The following is a 20,486-nucleotide window of genomic DNA, read 5'->3' on the forward strand; positions in this document are numbered from 1 at the left end:
GCGCCTGCCCGCACCATTTTTGAAGCAAAGAGGGAGTTACCAGACACTGAATCTGCTGGCACCTTGATCTTGAACTTCTCAGCCTCCAGGACTGTGAGCAATAAATTTCTGTTGTTTATAAATTACCCAGTCTAAGGTATTTTGTTACAGCAGCCCAAACGGACTGCAGAAGAAACCACTTAACCCACGCCCTGGATATTTTTAATGATTTCACACTTTTAAACTGTTTAATTTTTAGTTCTATATTAATTAGTTATAATCTATGGTGGGCTATTGGTTATGGACACAAACAATTAATTAACAAGCATAATAATAAACCTGTAAATTTGCCTCAACATGATTGTTACCAGATTCTTGCGTTTATCTTATCAAAACTCATACACAACACATCCAGATGTCACTAAGACTGCAAAGTCACTTCTAGAAAAGAGAAAAAATGGTAGATGTAATCATCAATTATATCCCATTTGGTATTTCATGCACCAAGAATAAAACCAGCCCACTCCCAAAGGTGTCATTTGTGAAAACTGCATGGATGCAAACAGCATTCTGAACCTTTTATCTCATCATTTAGAAACAGAACAAAACATTAGAAACAAAAAATAAACCTACTGGGTTTTAAGTATAGACACATATTTCCAATGTCAGGACACACAGATCAAGCTCCTTCTTTGGCTTGCATTGGATCCCGTCTCATGGATGTACCAGGATATATGTAACCATTCGTCCTGTTGCACACTGGAGTGCAACTGCTGGGTCCAAAGGCGTGTATACAGGCAGTCCCCAGATTACAGATGACCTGACTTATGGTGTCCTGTGCTTACAAATGGACTCCCCAGGCTCCCCATAGGATAATTTATAATTAAATAATTAAATGAATAATTCGGGACTAGTTTCTTCCACACGTGTAAATAAACCTGCATGGCATAAGCAATTCATTGGTGCAGCATCTTTATGCTAGTGGCGGGTCTTATTGTTTATATGGTCGCTTATGCACAGCATCACTCTCATCTTAACTTTTTTGATTTGATTTTGTGAGTCTGTGTTTAGCCTTATGTCCATGCCTCCAAAGCAAAAGTCCACTACAAGTCCAGGTGAGCCTGAGGTGAAGAGAAAGGTGATTATAATGGAAACAAAAGTAGAAATAATTAAGCATTCAGAGAAAGGCCAGATTCCATTCATTGGGAAGCATTAGGCTTCAGTCACTGGACTATCGGAATAATTATAAAGGATAAAGTTAGAATAACGGAACATGTGAAAGGCAGTGCTCCAATGAAAGCATCAATTATTACTAACCAGCAAGTGGATTAATTATTGAAACGGAAAGGTTATTAATTTGGTTAGAAGATCAAAAGGAGCATAACATTCCTATTAGCCTAGTGTTGATGAAACATTAGTGAGCGTTAACCTTTAATATTCTTTTTTGAAATTTCTCTTATCACCTATCTAAACTTTGTGTATGAGTTTGTTTTTATGTTCTGTTTGGATTTTTAAAAAGCACAATAGTTTTTGTAACTTATTATTACAGTACAGGGGTATTATTATTACAGTGCAATACAATAAGTATTACACTGTGTTATTATCACATACAAGCCATTATAGTGTTGTTAATATTACCGTATATGTGTTGTTCATCAGGGATCCAAGTTACATACAAATCCAACCTAAAGATATTCTCAGGAACATATCTTATCTGTAACTCAGGGACTGCCTGTATACATCAGGCAGTACTCCTAAGAGATTAAACCAATTTACACTCCCACCAGCAATGAACAACTCTCCCATACCCTCACCAACTGTGAATATAGTCATATGTAGCTTAACTTCTGAGAAATGCATCATCAGGTGATTCTGTCATAATAGAGTGTACTTACACAAACCTAGATGGTACAGCCTACTACACACCTAGGCTATATGGCATAGCCCATTGCTCCTAGGCTACAAACCTGTACAGGGCATTACTATACTGAATACTGTAGGTAGTTGTAACAGTGGTAAGTGACTGTGTATCTAAACATAGAAAGGGTACAGTAAAAATGAGAGTTTTATAATCTCATGGTGCCTTCATTGTTTATGCGTCTGTTGTTTGACCAAAATGTTATGTGGCATGTTACTGTATTATTCAATTTCTTAATTTTTGCCAATCTGATGAGTAAAACATGATCTCATATTTTAATTTTACCTTATATTTCACTGATTATGCATTGTTTTTTTTTTTCTGGATGATATCTTTTTCTTTCTTTTTTGGGGGGTACATGCAAGAAAAGTGAATTTTCTTTTTCTTCTTCTGATAAAAACCATTATTCATTTTTCTTTATTTTATTTTATTTTTTAGAGATGGGGCCTTGCTCTGTCACCGAGGCTGGAGTGCAGTGGTATAATCATAGCTCACTGCAACCTTGAACTCCTGAGCTCAAGCGATCTTCCTGCCTCAGCCTCCTGAGTAGCTGGGACAACAGGTGTACTAACACACCCAGCTAGTTTTCCTTTATAATACAACCTTTCATATTCTAAAAATAGAAGATAAATATTTTTACTCAAAATCCATTACTCCTTTATCACATACTATTCAAAAATGACAAAATTATTTAAAATTTCCTAGGAGTGTTTTGTGAGTCAAAAAAGGATTATTGGCTGGGCGCAGTGGCTCATGCCTGTAATCCTAGCATTTTGGGAGGCAAAGTGGGAGGATCGCTTGAGGTCACAAGTTTGAGACCAGCCTAAGCAAGATCAAGACCCTGTCTCTACTAAAAATAGAAAAAAATTAGCTGGGCAACTAAAAGTTAGGAAAAAAAATTAGTCAGGCCTAGTGGTGAGTGCCTGTAGTCCCAGATACTTGGGAGGCTGAGGCAGGAGGATTGCTTGAGCCCAGGAGTCTGTGGTTGCTGTGAGCTAGGCTGACGCCACAGCACTCTAGCCTGGGCAACAGAGCAAGACTGTCTCAAAAAAAAAAAAGGATTATGAAAGTCTGCACCCAGTATGACTCCTCACCTGAGAGAAATAGCATCTCTGTACCTCACAGCCAGGCAGAGTCCTACTAACACACCCTCCAATGCACACAGCAAGAGTTCGTTTTAATGGTGTCCCCAAGCACTCAAGAATCAGCCAGTCCTAAAGGGAATTCATCACTGTTGCCAACTAGCCCTTGTTCTCCACGGGTACCATGCCTTTCTCCTGGGCATGGTTTTTGGTGAATGTTACCACCCACCTTCAACAGAAGTATTCCTTCAACAGACGGGCCAGGCCTGGGCTGATGACACTAGAGATGCAGAAATACCTGGGACCCAAGCCCTGCCCCAAGGGGAACCCCACAAATCATAACACAGTGTGATGACTGTGGTGATAGAGGATATATAGGGCTCTGGGGGCCCTGGGGCTGGTATCAGAGAAGACTTAGATCAGTGCAGGGGAAGGAAAGTGTTCCTGGAGGAAGTGATGCATGAGTAGCAGCCAAGCTGACTAGAGGGGAAGGTATTCCCAACATCAGGCACATGTGCAAAGGCCTTGAGGGTTTAAGACAATGACATGTGAAGGACTGAGCCCAGTTCATTGTGGTTTCCAAGCAGAGCAGGCTACACTGTTCTGGGGTGTCACTGGCCTTCACTGCTTTCTAAGTCCTGTGACCCATCCCCATCAGAATCTCAACATTCTTATCACCTCTAGGGCCTGCGTGGCTCTCCAACAGCACCCAATTTCTCCTTGTTTCCTGAGGATGGCCAGGGCTACAATGACTTACTGAGGCCAGGGCCTGCTGGCATGCCCCAGGGTGAGGCTGTGCCCAGTGAATCCCTCCTTTTGTTTCTCACACAGCCTGTGCCTGCAGAGCTCTGGACAGGTGCCTTGCTAGAGACAGTTTTATCATAGTTCCCTGAAACCCGTGATTCACTTTGAAGCGTACCACAAGAGATGTCTCTGCTCTTCCAGAGGCGGCCCAAATAGAGTGAACGTGAATCGGTCCTGAATCGGGACACTGGGCTGCTGCCAGCTTAGCCATCCACGACCTTGCAACCAACCTCAGGCAAGCAAGCCCCTTCTCTCCTCTGGGCCAGGACCTTTCCAGATAAAATCAGCTGCCTCCCTTTACTCTCAGGGACCTAAATTTTCGGCGACCATCTGGGCCCCTAAACTTTGCTCCCCACATGGGCGGTTCTGCCTACTGTCCTTCCATCCCCAATCCATTGGGAGTTTTTATGCCGCGGAACCTCTGCACTTGTTCTTCCCGCCACCTAGAGTCGCTTTTCTCTCTCCCTCCTGCCAACTACTCACAAACCCAACTCAAATGCCATCATCTTCGAAAAGCGGGGCCTCTTCCCTTCAGTCTCTTCCTCTTCTGTGCTTTCTTATCTCGCTGTCATACTATGTGTACCTTATGTCTGTGTCCACTCAGAGTCCGGTGTGAGGGGTCTCCGTGTCCTGGCTTAGAGCGCGGCCAGGTCCAGACGCGGCCTGGGTGAGACTCCGCCACTTCTGAATTCGGTCCGGGCGCTGTGGGGTTAAGGAGGGCGGGCCTTGGGGGGGGTGGGGCCTCGCCTCCGGAGCGCTCCACCAGGCATGGGGGAGGCCGTCCCTCTTGTTCCCTGCTTATTACCCCTCACGGCAACAGGAACTGCCACTTAGATAAAAATTTTTGGTGAGACCCCAGGGCCGTAGACCGTGAGAGGGCTTCCCTCGCCGTCTGCGTTCAGTCCTTCCCCCGGGAACGCTCTTAGTACAACCCGGGGATTCCCCGCCGCTGCCCGCCGCTGACGTCACGGAGTCCCCGCGAGGCCCCGCCCCCGCCCGGCTGCGCCTTCGGGCCGTAGGTGAGCGCCGGGAGGGCGAGAGGACGGCAGGGCGGCCATGGCGGGGCCCGCTGCCCCCGCCGCCCGCTGGAAACGCCATATTGTGCGGCAGCTGCGGCAGCGGGACCGCACGCAAAAGGCTCTCTTCCTGGATCTGGTGCCGGCCTGTGAGTGCGCCCCGGGGGACTTGGGAGATGGCCGTTAAGGGGACGGGGCTCTGGGCGCGGGGAGAGGGTTTGTTTGGCTAGTTGGGCTGTGACTCAAGTGTGCCAGCGCCTTCTCGCTTCCGGGGGCCTGTGCCTTGCGCCTTGAATCCGCTACTGGCCAGGATTCCTGCTCCTTCCAATCCAGGCTTTGCTTAGAAAGAACCCTTTTCCGGGCAGAACCAGGTCCTTTTACCCCTCAAGGCCCCGCTCTGCCTCCCACGAGCTGGGCTTCCTAGATACAAATTCGTCCCTGAGTGTTGGTTTTGCAGAGTCTCGTGTGCCTTCCCCTCCCCGACGGTCCCCAGGGTAGGGCCTGATCCCGGTAGTGCAAAGAATGTGGCACTGTCCAGAGCAGACACTTGTTGGCTGGTCCAGGGAAGGAGTGGAACTCTGAGTCTCTAAGGGAGGCTCTGAGTCTCAGGCTCTGCTACCGATAGGTGATCCTGGCGCAGGTTTGTGGTGCTCCTGTGTGCCAGCCTAACCCAGCCTGAGGAGAGTCGGGTCCCCAGGCTGTGGGAGGCTGCTGGCTGAGCCTAGGGAGGTATGGGTCAGGAGGTGTGGTAGTTCAAGACAGGATGAACAGGTGTGCATCTGTGTGTAGCACCTCTGGTCACCTGAGATTGTTGTCTGTGGGGTTCAAAGTCCAACCACAACCACCTTCCAAGCTGCTGGTCCTCTCCTTTCAGGGTTGTGAGGCTAGCCCCCTACCTCCAGGCAGCTGCACTTTTCCACTCCTCTGATGGGCAGTGGAACCATCCAGTTTGAGGGAGGGGTTACCCCCCACCTACCCTCTGGATGCTGCAAGTCTGAGGGACTAGAGAGACCCAGAGGGCTGAAATCAAACAGACTGAAGGTCCAGTCATCTTTGTGGTCTTGGGCAGGTCATCTCCCCAAGCCTCAGGTTTCTTACCTGTAAATTGGGCATAGGAACCTTTTTTAGATTTGCTGGAGGTGGGGGGCAGTGCAGTGCCCCGGGGGCTGAGGTGGGATTTGTGTGAGAACTAGGCCAGTCCCTGGAGCTCAAGGTGATAGGCAGGGCACTGGGTAAGGGAAGGTTGCTGAGGAGCTAGGCCTGCGCTTACCACCCCACCCTACCCTGGAACTGATGGGAAAGAGGAAGTGACACTGAATGGGGGGGGAGGAGGTGTGTTTCAGGGTCAAACCACCAAACTCAAGAAGGTCTGCTGGATAATTGCTCAAGGACTTTCTTTTCTGGTTTGGGGACCTTACACCAACCCTGGGGAAGTTAGGATTATTTTTTAGTCTAGATAATTAGAGCCCTTGGAGGGGAAGTGACTTGCCAGAGGACATAGGTAGGTGGAGCTCAGTTTGTTTCATCACTTTCTGGGGCCAAGCCCTGCTCTGGGGCAGGGATGAATCAATCCCAGTCCCCGTCTTTCTCTTAAGACCCTCAGCAGGCATCTCTGGATGTTCCCAGCAGTAGTCCCCCTTCTGTCCCTGGGAGAGCGGGTCCTTTTCTGGGTGGGCCTGGGGCCCAGTGCTGTGAGGAGGCTGTGCCAGGGGTGAAGGTCCTGTAGAGCTGCACAAACACCCCTCCAGCCCACCAGAAGCTTTCCCATTCCCAGCATCCCAGGGCTCCTGCAGCCCTCCCGCCAGAGGCAACTTGTATGCCAGGTGTCTGCTGGCAAGTGTCTGTCTCCAGGCTCACCTCTGCACCCCCAGATAACCGTCTCCTAGAGAAGGCTGAGCTGCTGGACAAGTTCTCAGAGAAGCTGCAGCCAGAGCCAAATGATGTCACTCCTGCCACCCACCAGGGCCCCTGGTGAGTATATATGTATCCAGGGTCACAATGGGCTGCCTGTGCCTGTGTGCTGCCCCAGTGCCTACGCTGGGTTCTCTCCTGGCACCTCATTGGCCCCTGGCTGCTGCCCAGCGGTGGTGTTGGGGGAGGCGGGCCCTTGAGCCTTCCCCAGGCCTGCTGCTTAGAATCTCTTCTCTCCCTACCCTTCTTAGCCCCTCTCTCTGCACTTGTCCCATCTCCTTCCCCTCCCACCCTGCACTCCTGTCTTTTCCCCTTCTCAGTCTTTTTCCATCCCCCTGTTCCTCACCTGATGCCTACAGAAAGGGTCTTGCTGCCTGTTCCAAAGAGGGAGTGACGGTGAGAACCAGGAATGCGTTAGGGCTCAGAGTTGCACGGTGCTTCTTGAGGAGGGTCCTTGGCTGGGGCATCCAAGGAATGGGGGCTTCCCAGAGCAGAAGAGTCATAGACTGCTCATTTCTGGAGACTTGCTCTTTCCTTTTGGCTTGCTGGCTTCCATCTTCCCCAGGAGGAAGTTAATGGCTCTTGTTTTAGGCCTTTCATGTGGCATCCCTGGGTGCCTCAGGCACTGGGGTGAATGGAGGGCTGATGAGCACCACTCTCTGATTGGTTGGCAGGGAGAAGGACTCAGGGCCTGACTCAGACCAAGTCCCATCACTGGCCACTCTGAGGGTGAAGTGGCAGGAGAAGGAGGAGGGGCTCCGGCTGGTGTGTGGTGAGGTAAGCTGGGCAGGGGTCTGAGAATGGGGTGTGGCCAAGATCCAGAACTTTGGGGCTGGGAAATATGGTATAAGGGAGCCAGCAAATGGCTGCATTTCCCAACTCAACTGCTACAGGCATTGAGTGAGCACCAGTGTGTACCGGGTCCAGACTTGAAGCTGGGCAGGGGTGAGAGTAGCCCTGGCAGCCCGGGATGAAGTGGGCTCCGACAGCAGCTGGATGCAGTGAGGTGTGCAGGGGCAGCCCACTCCCCATCCACATGGCTTAGCTTGCTCTGCTCACTCCTCTACTCCTCATGTCTTGCCCAGCCAACCCCAGGGCCTAGCACCAGTTGTGTTCAATGTACACTTGCAGACTAAACGAATAAGGCATATTTAGTTCCGTACGCAGGATGTGGTCCCTCCACCTGACACTACTGCCTGACGTCACCCCCTGCAAGGCAGCGCTGTCTCTTGGCTTCTCTTTCACCACACTCTCCTGGCTTTCCTCTCACTTCTATGGCTGTTGCTTCTGAACTTCTTTCTCCAGCTCCTTTCCCTCCTCCCTGTTCCCCTCCCTTTAAGTACGGGTGTTCTTGGAGCCTGGATAGCTCACTGATTCCCATGGCATCAGGGACCATCTCTTTGCTGACTCCCAGGGCTCTCTAGCCCAGCCTTCTCTTCTGAGCTCATGACTCTCTTGCTCAGTGGCTTTTTAGATACCACATCTAAAATCAGACTGGCCATCTCCCATGTAATAATATGGCCAACACCATTTTGAGAGTTGACTCCCTGCAGGCAGTGGGCTAAGCATTTTCTCAGCTAATCTTTCACAACTTTCTGGTTGCAGAAGAGGAAACTGAGGCTTAGAGAGGTGGAGCCAGGCTTTGAACCCCCTACCATGCAAACCCACCTTCTGTGATCTCCATTCATTCTTTCAACGTTTATTGACAATTACTATAGCCAAGGAACAAGGAATGCAGTGGTGAGCAAACCTGGCCCCATGGGGCGTCCAGTCCTCTGGAGGAGACTGTGATAGGCCAGTAAATACACAACCAGTCACAGCATGCAAGTCACCTGCCCAAAAAAGGTGTTGAACTCATTTGAGAGCCTCTCCCTAGAGCTGCTGTTGCAGTGGCAACTTGATGTTTGCTTGAGAGGTGATTCTCAAACATCTGACCCTAGCTGCTGGGCTTAGAGCCCCCCAAGACCTGGGATGCCTTTGGTTTGCCACTGCTATATCCTTGGGACCTGTCTCCACAGTCCATACTAATGAGTATGTGTAGACTGAGTGATGATGAGGTGGCCTGTACCTCCCGTGACTGCCCCCCAGTGGTTGTCATGCACACTGGAAACTCAGCGCACTCTGACTCTTCCCAGTCCTCGGTCCAGAGCTGGTCATCAGCTTTTTTTTTTTTTTTTTTTTTTTGAGACAGAGTCTCACTGTGTTGCCTGGGCTAGAGTGCCGTGGCATCATCTTAGCTCACAGCAACCTCAAACTCCTGGGCTCAAGGGATCCTCCTGCCTCAGCCTCCCGAGTAGCTGGGACTACAGGCATGCGCCACCATGCCTGGCTAATTTTTTTTTTCTATATATTTTTAGTTGTTTGATTAATTTCTTTCTATTTTTAGTAGAGACGGGGTCTCGCTCTTGCTCAGGCTGGTTTCGAACTCCTGAGCTCAAACAATCCGCCCGCCTCAGCCTCCCAGAGAGGTAGGATTACAGGCGTGAGCCACCGTGCCCGGCAAGGTCATCAGCTTTTTCACTCTGCCTCCAAATCTATCAGCTTCTCTCTGTGTCCGGTACTGCATCTGACCTGGTCCAAGTTACCCTCATCCCTCCATGGATGACTCCTCCTTTGGCACCTCTCATCCATTCCTCGTTTGGTGTTCAAAATGGTATCTTTTAGTAACAAAAATGATCTCCATTAAAGGCAAGCAGTACACAAAACATGCTTTGTTGTAAACAATTCAAGAGAACCGAAGCCCGTAGAGTAAAAAGTAAAAGTCCCTTTCACCACCTCTCCCCAGTATCAGCGTGGGGCAGATCTTCCAGAGCTCCTCAGCCCGGCTCCCCAGGCTCCCCAGTCGGGTGCTCCAGCCCCCTGTGGCATCTCTTTGAGCTCACAGCTCCCTTTGCCCCCAGGCTTCCGTGCACCTCTCGCACTCAGCACTCCTTCCCTGGGCACGCACCAGTCTGTTCCCATTGGGTGTGCCAGGGGATGGGGAGGGGCTTTTCCTTTAATTCTCCTTAGTACTGTTTCACATAACACAACCATTTATCACTATTATTTTAACTTTTTATTTTGAAATAGAGATTCATAGGAAGTTGCAAAGATAGTACAGAGAGTTCCTGTGTACCCTTCCTTGGTTTCCCCCATTGGCTACATCTTATGTAAATATACTACACACAACCAGGAAACTGATAATGGTATGAAAGTGTGTACATAGTTCTTTATCATTTTATCAGGTGTAGATCTGTGTAACCATCAAATATGGCACTATTTAATCACCACAAAGATCTCCTTCTTGCTACAGAGTCTTGCTCTATTGCCCAGGCTGGGGTGCAGTGGCGGCATCACAGCTCACTGCAGCCTTTAACTCCTGGGTACAAGTGACCCTGCTGCCTCAGCCTCCCGAGTAGCTGGGACTACAGGCGTGAGCCACTGTGCGTGGCCCTTACTCCCCCTTTTTAGTCACACTCAACCCTCTCCCCTCAACCATCCCTAAGCCCTGGCAACCACTAATCTGTTTTCCATCTCTTACTTGAATTTTAAAAAGCATCAAATAAAAAAATATCAAATGGTGTAACACAACATAAATGAAAGCAAGTGACATGTGAGGAAGTAGAGGTGGTGATCAGATTGCTCAGTGCTGAAGAGAATTATAAATGTTATAAATTGGGCCAGTTATGAAAATAGGTGCCCTGCCCTGCCTGTGCAGGGGCCCTCCACAGACCTATTCACACAAGGAGCGTGTCGGTGCAGGTGGCCAGCACCAGCCTTGCTCCCCAGTCCGTCCTCACCAGGCCCCCTTGAGAACACAGGACCAGGTTAACAACAAGAGCCCCCAGGCTTGGCTTGGGCCAGAGGCACTCAGAGCCTGTGGCCCTCATGTTCCTCTTGCCACAATGGTGAGAAGTCGCTTGCCTGGGGTCTGCCTTTCTCACTGACCCCCTCAGCACCGGAAGGTGAGAGTTGGCCTTTGCCAGCTCTTGGCTGTTAGCTGAAGGAATGTTGAGTGAGACAGGGGTATACATGAAATGACCCTCACCCCACGCCCAGGATGGTGGGGCAGCTCCAGCATTGAGTCTGGGCCCTGTGCTCCCACAGTCCCTTCTTGTTCTTAGCCTTGTGTGCCTCTGCTCGGGACTCATCCTTGCTCTCTGAGATCTGTACTTGTGCAGGCCAGGGGTTGGGGCTGGCACAGGAAGCCAGCTGTTGGAGACAAGGGGAACAGGACTCACATCCCTTGAACCCCTCCTGTAGACCAGTGCTTTACCTCTGTGGTCTCAACTCCTGGCCCGAGGCTACCGGTCCAGTCCATGGCCTTTTAGGAACCGGCCTGCGGCACATCAGCACCTGAGCTCCACCCCCATACCCCCCTCCAAACCACCCCCGCATGGAAAAATTGTCTTCCATGAAACCGGTTCCTGGTGCCAAAAAGGTTGGGGACCTATGCTACCTGGAGGATAATGTACTTATTTGGCCTGGGCTCAAATATCAGCGCTGCCGTTTAGCTCTGTGACTTTGGGCAAGACACTTACTTAACCTCTCTGTGTCAATGTCCTCATCTGTCAAAGGAGAATGGCAGTACCTACTTTATGGTGTTATGAGGATTAAAAGAATGTGTGTAGAGTGCAGTGCTCAGAACAAGGCATGGCAAAGTGCTATAAATTGTTTGCCAGTATTTGAAATGTTACTCCTCATACTCTGCGCAACCCTATAAGGTAAGCACTATTGTTCCCATTTTACAGGTGAGGAAATGGAGCAGATTCCTCTTGCCAGAGAGGTTCAATGACTACCCCAGAGTCACAGAAACTAAGTGGCACAGCTAGGATGGAAACCCAGGTGTCAGACTCCTGAGCCTCAGCTTTCTTTTCAGTAGAGAGGTGGGCGGGTGAAGTAGCAGACTGTCCCACCAGCCCCGTCTGCCCGAGGGGGGCTGCAGGCTGGGTGTGAGCGTGCACAGAAGTGCCCATGCCCACCTGTCCGGCCGTCCGCCGCCCCCAGATGGCCTACCAGGTGGTGGAGAAGAGCGCAGCCCTGGGCGCCCTGGAGTTGAAGCTGCAGGAGCGGCAAAGCAGGTGAGGCACCGGTAGGTCGGAAAGGGACCGCGCCCACCAGTGGGAGGCTCGGGACCAACTCTGCCAGAGGCTGGGGATGGCGTGGGCCCGAGAGCTAGCCCCCGTTGCCAAACGCCCCCAGGCCTGTGGTCGGCATCAGAGGACCCGAACGGCAGGCCTCTGAGGGCGAAGGCTTGGTTGGAGAGCTGGCTTAGCCGGCGGGCTGGCCCCGGCCAGGGGCAAGTCTGTCTCGGCTCTGAGGCGGGTTCCCCTGAGCAGTGACGGAGGCGGCTCAGGACCCACCTACCGCTCTCCCTGTCCTCCAGGCTGGCGGCGCTGGAGGCCCGCTTGGCGCAGCTGCGAGAGGCGCGGGCGCAGCAGGCCGGGCAGGTGGCGGAGCTTCAGGCGCGGAACGCGAAGCAGCGGGCGGCCTACGAGGCGCTGCGCGCGAACACCGGGCTCCAGGAGGCGACCCTGCGCGGGCTCCAGGAGCAGGCGCGCGACCTCCTAGAGCGGCTTGTGCAGCGCAAGGCGCGCGCCGCCGCCGAGCGCAACCTGCGTAACGAGCGCCGGGAGCGGTAGGGAGCTGAGCCCCGCCCCTTCTGAGGGTAGGCCCCGCCCCCTGAGGAGCAGGGCGGGGTCCGGTCCCGGCCCGAAGGCCCGGCGTCCGGAGCCCCACTGCCCGGCGAGAGGCGCTCCTGGCTCTCAGGATCCTTTTCTACCCCGCAGGGCCAAGCAGGCGCAAGTGTCCCAGGAGCTGAAGAAGGCTGCCAGGCGGACCGTGAGCATCAGCGAGTAAGAGCGGGACGGGTGGGCTCCGCCCCCTGTGTTGCAGAGCCGCCCTGCTGTGCTCTGCCTCCCGCCCCCTCCTGCTTGCCGCCACTTGACTGCACGTGTGCACAGCTGCGGTCCCCAGATCCCCAAGTAGACCGGGTTCACGGGATTCGTGCAGACATAGGAGCCTGCACGCGTGCATGTCACGTGCGCCCACAGAACCCCTCATCACCGGGAATTTACATCTTCACCCTGCCCGCCCGCGCTGGGGCAGGGAGGGGCCGGCCTGGATCCTCGGCCTCTCTGAGCTTCATTCCCTCTCCCAGGAGCCCAAGCACCCTAGGCAGCCGGATCAGGGAGGGGGCTGAGGCCCTGGCCCTGGCCCTGGCCCCTGAGCCGGAGTCTCTGGAGAGAGAGACTTGTGAGAAGTGGAAGAGGCCCTTCAGGTGAGGACCCAGGTGGCTGTCCCACAGTTCTGAGCTGAGCCCCATCCCAGAGGCTGCCAGAATCTTCCTTGAAGACCTTGGGGCTTGTTCTTGGGTTGGAAGGTGGCTTGGGGAGAGGCTGAGGTATAGCTCAGACCTTCCAGGACAGGTCTGACCTCCTTTTCCTGGAGCCACTTGGGATCAGTGCCATCTCAGGGACCCCAGTCCCTGCCCTCAACCCATCCCCTTCTCAGCAGAGGGGGTGGGATGTCAGACTTCTGAATGTCACCAGGGAGAACCTGTGGGCAAGGCCCAGGGCTTAGCTGTCCCAGGCATGTGTGTGCAGCACAGGTGTGCAAGCATGTACGTACGCAGGGACATAAGGCACATGTGTGTACAAGCTTGAGTGTGCATACCGGAGCGCCTGTGGACTTGTGAGCATGTGTAGATATGTGCTCACACTGATGGGACCTGATTGGGGCTTCAATCCTTGGGTACCTTCTGCTCGGTCTCTCCCATCTGTTTTGATTTGCCTGTCATTGAGGCTGCCCCCTCTGACCCATTCCCCAGCCTAAAGGCTCTTCTCAGCCTTTCCTTGTAGGTCCCCAGTGTTTAGATCTCAGGGCAGTGAGAGGACCTTGGGGAGAGGCATGAGATGCTGGTCCCAAAGTCATTAGCAGCCCGAGTTATCCCAGAACACACTCTTTGCTGGGCATTTCTGAGGTCACTAAGCAAGCCCAGGCTCCCCCGGCCAGCCTGGTACTGTCCCAGCCTGGGGGCACCTTTGCCTTCTCCCCTCCCCATAGGCCCCAGTCTCCTAGGAGCTTTTGTTGGTGGGCACTTAGGGGGTAAGGCAGAAGTCCAGTTCTTGGCCCATGCTCGAGAGGTTATGAGCTTCCAGGTCTCCAGCAAAGTGTAGGGATGAATGATGGCTGTTTGCACACACACAGGCCAGTCCCTTAGCATATCTCTCGGTTCTGTCCCAGGTCTGCCTCAGCCACCTCCCTGACGCTATCCCGCTGTGTGGATGTGGTAAAGGGGCTTCTGGAGTAAGTGTGTGTTCCTGTGTGTGTGCCCCCATGTGTGTGAAGGGGTTGTGCCCCCTGGCACCCCGTGTCAGGCTCCCTTAGCCCAGGCTTGGTCTGTGTATGTGCCTTGGCCTGTCCATCCGTATAGCGCCCAGCTGTCTGTGAGTCTCTGTTGGGCCTGGGGGGTAGGAGCCGGGTGTGTGTGGCCTCATCCCCAGTCCCTGCTCAGCTGTCTTCCAGGCTCTGTCCTTACAAGGCTCTGTCCTCACTCAGAGGCGTCACAAGAACCAAGAGATCCAGCCTGAGGCCAGACAGAAACTCCCACTCAGTTGGGAAACTGAGGCTCAGAAATGTCAGGGACTTGATCAGAGTTATAGAGCCAAGTGGTGGCAAGCCTAGGACTGAAACCTCAGGCCTGAGTTTCTCTATACCCACCGCCCTGCCCTGCTCCTGTGTCTGTCTCTGTGTTCCCTGCCCCATCTCCACACTGACCCCTGGGGTCAGAGGCTGGGTTGGGGAATGCACTCACTGTACCGTGGGGCCACGTTCTGCCTCCTGCCATGTCTGCTTTCCACTGTTGCTGCCTCAGGGCAGCTGGAGGCTCCCCTGTCAGAGGCTCTACTGAATGCCCTCCTGCCCCTCTGCCCCAGTTTCAAGAAGAGGAGAGGTCACTCAATTGGGGGAGCCTCTGAACAGCGATACCAGAGCATCCCTGTGTGCGTTGTCTCTCGACTTCCTACCCGGGCTCAGGACGTGCTGGTGAGGAAGGAGCTGGGGCCGTGGGGCAGTGGGAAGGGAGGACAGGCGCCAGGGGTGGTCCCAGGAGGCCAGGGATGTGAGGCTGGGCTCCTCGGCAGGGACAGGAGGCTGCCTTCCACGGCTTGTGGTGGGAGCCACTCCAGCATGTTATAACGGGGGTGGGGAGGCAGAGACGGGAGGCCAGGCAGGGGAGTAGCATAGCGGGGAGGCTGCTGCAGGGGTCCGGGCAGAGGCGATGAGGCCTGGTGGGGTCAGGTTTGCAACTCAAGGTTTTGGACGGAGAGACCTGGGCCGGGGATAACAAGTCAGCAGAGGGCTGTGAGGTGTTCACGGCACGCGTGAGAGACAGCCTGTGCGTGTGCACAGAGAGGCCTGTGGGGGGGGCCTGGGGCACCAACCTCCCCTTTCCCCACAGGATGCCCACCTCTCTGAGGTCAGTGCTGTTTGTTTTGGCCCCAGCAGCAGCCTCCTGGCCACTGGAGGGGCTGACTGCCTTATCCACCTCTGGAACATTGGGGGAGGTAAGGACCCCTTCCCTGCAGGCCAACCCAGTGCTTTCTCTCTAGACCCCATCCTCAGCAATGCCTTGGTGGGCAAAGGTCTTGGACCTCTGTGTTGCCCCACCTGGAACATTCTGTGGGCAGTGGCTGGATAAACCCTTGGCAAGAGTGAGACTCTGAGCTCACTGCCCCGAAGAAGGGTGAACCCTGCCAGCTCCTGGGGTCCAGACCTGCAGGATGGGGAGGGCTGAGCTCTGATGGTCCCTGGTGGGGAGAGTCCCCTATTGTGAGGTCCCCCAGGGACAGGCCCTTGAGGAGCAAGTCCCAAGTCCAGCAGGCCATCTCCTCTTCTAGCGTCACTCGAGCTAGGAGACTCAGGTCTCAGTTGAGTTTCTGCCTTGTCTCAGCTCTGTGTTCTGGGTGGGGGTGTGGGTGGGGCCCTGGAGGCTTCCTTGAAAAGGCAAGTCTCCAGCTAGCCTGGTGCTGGCTTGCTGTGTGACCTAGGGACAGTCTCTTCTCTACTCTCTGGTCCTCTCCAGCCTGTGAAATGACTGGCTGCTCCCTGGGACCCACTGGCAGCAGTTAAGGGAGGTGCAGCCTCCAGCCCAGGCCCTCAGAACAGACCCAGTGATTCCGTCCTCTAACCTGGAGAAGACTGATCTTCCTGCTGTCAGTCCCGATTCCTCTATTTCATGAAGTTCCTGACCTCATTTCAACTGTCCTTTCCCCTGGTCCCTCCAGGTCGCCTAGAAGCCAACCAGACCCTCGAGGGAGCTGGTGGCAGCATCACCAGTGTGGACTTCGACCCCTCGGTGAGGGAACTTGGCCCCAGTGGCCTCGGGCTCTCATACAATCCTCCTCCCTGGGCCTGAGGCTCCTCTGCCTGCCGTGGCTACCTGGGCCATGGGAAGCTGTGGGGCAGCCCCTACGCCGGCTCTCTGGCCTCTGCCAGGCCCAGGCTTAGGCTCAGGACTTCTCCTTCCACTCCCCTCTCCAGGGTTCCCAGGTTTTAGCGGCTACTTACAACCGGGCCGCCCAGCTCTGGAAGGTGGGGGAGGCACAGTCCAAGGTGAGGCCTGACTGGGGAGGCAGCCTGGGGGTCAGGGGTCATACCTCAGGACTGGGGGGCTTTGATGGGGTCATGGCCATGCCCTTGATCCATACCTGGGATGGGGGTGGGGCAGGAGACACTGTCTGGACACAAGGACAAGGTGACAGCTGCCAAATTCAAGCTAACGAGGCACCAGGCAGTGACTGGGAGCCGAGACCGGACCGTGAAGGAGTGGGACCTCGGCCGCGCCTACTGTGAGGCTCCGCCCCCACCTCCCCTCCCCACCAGCCTGGAACCCGCTGCCGGGGCAGGAGGGACCTCGCCCTGCTCTCTGGGGGTGGGTCTGCATTCATAGGCCCTCCTCCAGCCCCTCCGTTGGTGTTTTCTGCCTAGTTTCTTGGTGACCTCTGGGTAGGTGAAGGGGTGGAGTGAGCCCTGGGCTGGGAAGCAGGAGACCTGGGTTCTAGTCTTGATTCTAGACCCTTCTGGGCCTCAGCTTCTCCATACGTCCCATGGGCTGGCTCCCAACAGCTGTCCTCTGAGGCCCTGGATCTGCTCCTTGGTCCCCAGGCTCCAGGACCATCAACGTCCTTTCCTACTGTAATGATGTGGTGTGTGGGGACCATATCATCATTAGTGGCCACAATGACCAGAAGATCCGGTTCTGGGACAGCAGGTGACAGGCACTGGCTGTGGGTAGGGTGGTGGAGGCCTGGGGCAGGGCTTTGGAGCTCTCGTTCCTTCCTCTGGCCTAGGCAGCAGGAGTTGCAGTGGCATCTTGGGGAAGTGAGGCTGTGGGGCTGGCACCGCCAGCTGATGGCCTCTGTGCTGGGCATGGCCCTTGAGGGCCCAGCTCCCTCAGGAAACTGTGCCACTATCCTAGTGGCCGTTAGTCCAGTGCTGGACTCTGCTTGGACCTTGCAGCCAAGATAGAGAAGCACCTTTTCCCATTTAGTTACCACTGTTTCATCAAAGGAAAAAAATTCCTTTGTTGCTTTTTAAACCTAAGAGCCCAACTCTGGGCTTGAACAGTTTGTAAAAGCAAGGCTAGAGCCAAGGCCGGGCCTGCCTCAGGCTTCTACTGGTCTGCAGTGATTGCGTTTGCAGTCTCCCTCTCTCTTTCACATTTGTATTATTTATTTAGTTAGTTAGTTAGTTAGTCATCCCTAAATGTTCTCCAGGATCTCTTTTACATTTTTTTTTTTTTTTTGAGACAGTCTTGCTCTGTCACCTGGGTTAGAGTGCCATGGCGTCAGCCTCGCTCACAGCAACCTCAAACTCCTGGGCTCAAGCAATCTTCCTGCCTCAGCCTCCCAAGAGCTGGGACTACAGTCTGGTGCCACCACGCCTGGCTAATTTTTCTATTTTTAGTACAGACAGGGTCTTGCTCTTGCTTAGGCTGGTCTCAAACTCCTGAGCTCAAGTGATCCTCCCGCCTCGGCCTCCCAGAGAGCTAGGATTACAAGTGTGAGCCACTGCGCCCAGACTCTTTCATGTTTTTGAAGACAGACTTTTTATTGCTTTCCTTCTAGTGCTTATTTTAGTGACCCAAGGGTTTTAGGGGCTCCCCAGCTCTCAAATCAGAGTCTGCCCAAGTTCCTCGATGAGGAAAAGGGAGGTCGGTCACCATCAGCCTGGCTCCAGCGATCCGAGGCCCTGGGCTGCCGCTGGACTTTGTTAGCTGGGAAAGCTGCTGTGCACAGCCCCTTCCTGTCAGGAGTGGCCAGGGCGGGCTCTTCCTCATCCCTGTCGCTGTCCCTGCTCCTCAGGGGGCCCCACTGCACCCAGGTCATCCCTGTGCAGGGCCGTGTCACCTCCCTGAGCCTCAGCCATGACCAGCTACATCTACTCAGCTGTTCCAGAGATGACACACTGAAGGTCATCGACCTGCGTGTCAGCAATATCCGCCAGGTATTCAGGTACCAGCCTCGTGCCCGCTGACTCTGTGGCCTTTGCTGGGGCAGCTGAGCCTCTCCCGTAAAAGGCCCTTTTGGTGCCCTCCCTGGAGGCCCCTCCAGACCAGGTCCTGCTGAGGTACCCGACCCCTCAACAAAGAGAGGACATCTTGCAGCTCCTTGCTGAGGGAGGGACTGGTGGCTGCCTCCATTCTGACCCTGACCTTGTCTGTCCTCAGGGCTGATGGCTTCAAGTGCGGTTCTGACTGGACCAAAGCTGTGTTCAGGTGTGTCCGTGAGAGCATACACCTGTGCCTGAGTGTGCCCCGTCTGCCCCTGTGTGTGTCCTCCCTCTGATGCCCTGTTCTCTCGCTCTGCTGTGGCCACTGCAGCCCGGACAGAAGCTATGCCCTGGCAGGTTCCTGGGACGGAGCCCTTTACATCTGGAACGTAGACACTGGGAAACTGGAGAGCAGCCTTCGGGGACCCCACTGGTGAGCACGACCACCACCCGCTCACCTGCCCACCCAGCTCCAGGGCCAGTGCCGACCGGCCTCAGTCCCGCTGAGCCCATTCCAGGTTCTGACATACTTGGGTTACTGGAATCCCGAGCCCTTGTCCCTGCACCCACCAGAGCCCATCACAGTTCTCGAGGCCCCTTTCCACACGCGCTTGGGTCTGTGCTCACCGCAGCCCTGCGGGCTCATTTCACAGACGAGGAAACGGGCTCAGCGAGGGGCCGCAAACGGCCCAGGTCCAACAGGGAAGGGCAGAGCCAGGCTGCAGGCCCAGCTCCCAGTGCGCCCTGAAGCCTGTCCCCTCTCCTCAGTGCCGCCATCAACGCTGTGGCCTGGTGCTATTCCGGGAGCCACGTGGTGAGCGTGGACCAGGGCAGGAAGGTTGTGCTTTGGCACTAGGGCCACGGCTCCCCTGCCTGGGCTGGAGCTCCGGTCCGAAGCCTGAAGAACAGCTTCCCTTGAAGAACGGCGCCCCTTGGCTCCACAGGGCTCCAGAGCGGCGGGGCGGGGCTGGGAGTGAGGGTGGCCTTGGCATTTAATGGGGAAGAAGGCCTGGCAGGACCTGGCCTGTTGGTTTAAAAACAAAGTATAGGTTGGGTGGAATATAGTACTTTTCGTTTGTTTTTTTTCTCTGTCTTTTCACTTTCTCTCCCCAAAGTAGAAAAAATTGTATCTAAACTATGTCTGCTTGCCTCTCTGCAGCACTCTGGGTACAGGGAGACCTTTGGGCTGGTGGGCTTGGCAGATCCTGGCTTGGCCCCCTTCCTCCTCCCGCAGAGCTGGGCAGCGCTGGCCGCCTCTGCCTGGGGAGACGGGCGCTGCTCAAGGCTCACCGTGGAAACAGCAGGAAGATGGGCCCAGAGACAGCAAGGAGCTGTAGGGTGTGAACCTGGCTCCAACCTGGTCCTGAGGCCAAACCAACACCTCAGGCCCTCCTACTTCAGGCACCCAGGGTGGACTGAGGCTGAGGAGGGGCTGTGGGAGCTCTGAGGAGGGAGCCGGCGAGGCAGCCTAGAGGGGTCCTGGTGGAAAGGGTCCTAGAGAATGCTGTCCTAGTCCTGGGTACACCAGGCCTGCCTTTGAGTGGGGCCGCGTCCTTCCTCCGGAGCCAGAGCCCGGGGTGAGGCAGAGCAGGGCCTGTGTGTCTGTGCCTGGGGGAGGGCAGGGCGGGCCGGGCCTGGGCGGAGGCCTCACTTACACGGGCACCCGATTTAGTCTGCACGGCAAGCCTCTGAGTGCAGCGCAGAGCCAACAGGGCCGGCCCGGACACCCCACATCCCTCACCAGCTTAGGGCTGGGCACAGGCCTGTGGAGGCAGACAAGTGTGGTTAAACGTAAACATCTCCACTCTGCTGACTCCCAGGTCACTGTGTCCTGGGCTCCAGATGACATGCAGCTGCCTCCTGCATGTGACCTCTCCCCCTCATACCCTACACATCCGTGGGTGCCAGAGCCTGGTGCTGCCCCTGCAGCCACCTTCTAGACTTGCTGCCCCCACCCAGTCCCCTCCTTGCATGGCCACAGTGACTTTCCTGGACGTCCAACCCTTAGAAGTTCCCTTGCTGCCTTCAGAGAACCCCCCCAGCACGAAATGCGACCCTGCTGGCTTCTCAGCTGCATCGTCATTTCCTTGTTATTCTGAATGTCTTACCCATGCTTTTCTGCCCAAAGCGTTCTCCTTTCCCCCCAGCACCCAATCCAAACTTTTCTTTCGGGATCCCTCCCCCCCACATATACACTGCAAGCCCTTCCCTCATCTGCTGGGCTGGGTGGAGGCCCCCTCAGTC

At 54.6% G+C, this 20,486-nt stretch overlaps 1 protein-coding gene across 8 annotated transcripts in view; it reads left to right on the forward strand.

Moving 5' to 3' along the window:
* ATG16L2 (autophagy related 16-like 2 (S. cerevisiae)) overlaps nt 1–19,360 on the forward strand; it is a 25,730-nt gene extending 6,370 nt beyond the window's left edge. Inside the window, exons 1-18 of one of the 8 annotated variants that reach the window (XM_012645755.1) lie at nt 4,795–4,948; nt 6,671–6,770; nt 7,385–7,487; nt 11,697–11,770; nt 12,076–12,327; nt 12,479–12,544; nt 12,850–12,969; nt 13,935–13,997; nt 14,627–14,735; nt 15,151–15,256; nt 15,977–16,047; nt 16,233–16,304; nt 16,420–16,540; nt 16,857–16,962; nt 18,056–18,205; nt 18,421–18,468; nt 18,600–18,675; nt 19,011–19,360. In XM_012645755.1, the coding sequence (XP_012501209.1) occupies nt 4,840–4,948; nt 6,671–6,770; nt 7,385–7,487; nt 11,697–11,770; nt 12,076–12,327; nt 12,479–12,544; nt 12,850–12,969; nt 13,935–13,997; nt 14,627–14,735; nt 15,151–15,256; nt 15,977–16,047; nt 16,233–16,304; nt 16,420–16,540; nt 16,857–16,962; nt 18,056–18,205; nt 18,421–18,468; nt 18,600–18,675; nt 19,011–19,238 (1,974 nt within the window). In that variant the 5' untranslated portion in view covers nt 4,795–4,839 and the 3' untranslated portion in view covers nt 19,239–19,360. Of the gene's footprint in view, nt 1–4,794; nt 4,949–6,670; nt 6,771–7,384; nt 7,488–11,696; nt 11,771–12,075; nt 12,328–12,478; nt 12,545–12,849; nt 12,970–13,934; nt 13,998–14,626; nt 14,736–15,150; nt 15,257–15,976; nt 16,048–16,232; nt 16,305–16,419; nt 16,541–16,856; nt 16,963–18,055; nt 18,206–18,420; nt 18,469–18,573 lie in introns of those variants that run through there. The other 7 variants (XM_012645757.1, XM_012645756.1, XM_012645758.1 and 4 more) reach the window with 7 other exon arrangements.
* The last annotated feature ends 1,126 nt before the right edge of the window (nt 19,361–20,486 follow it).

Source organism: Propithecus coquereli, unplaced genomic scaffold (genome assembly GCF_000956105.1).
Source record: "Propithecus coquereli isolate 6110/MARCELLA unplaced genomic scaffold, Pcoq_1.0 Scaffold235, whole genome shotgun sequence".
NCBI classification, from domain to species: domain Eukaryota; kingdom Metazoa; phylum Chordata; class Mammalia; order Primates; family Indriidae; genus Propithecus; species Propithecus coquereli.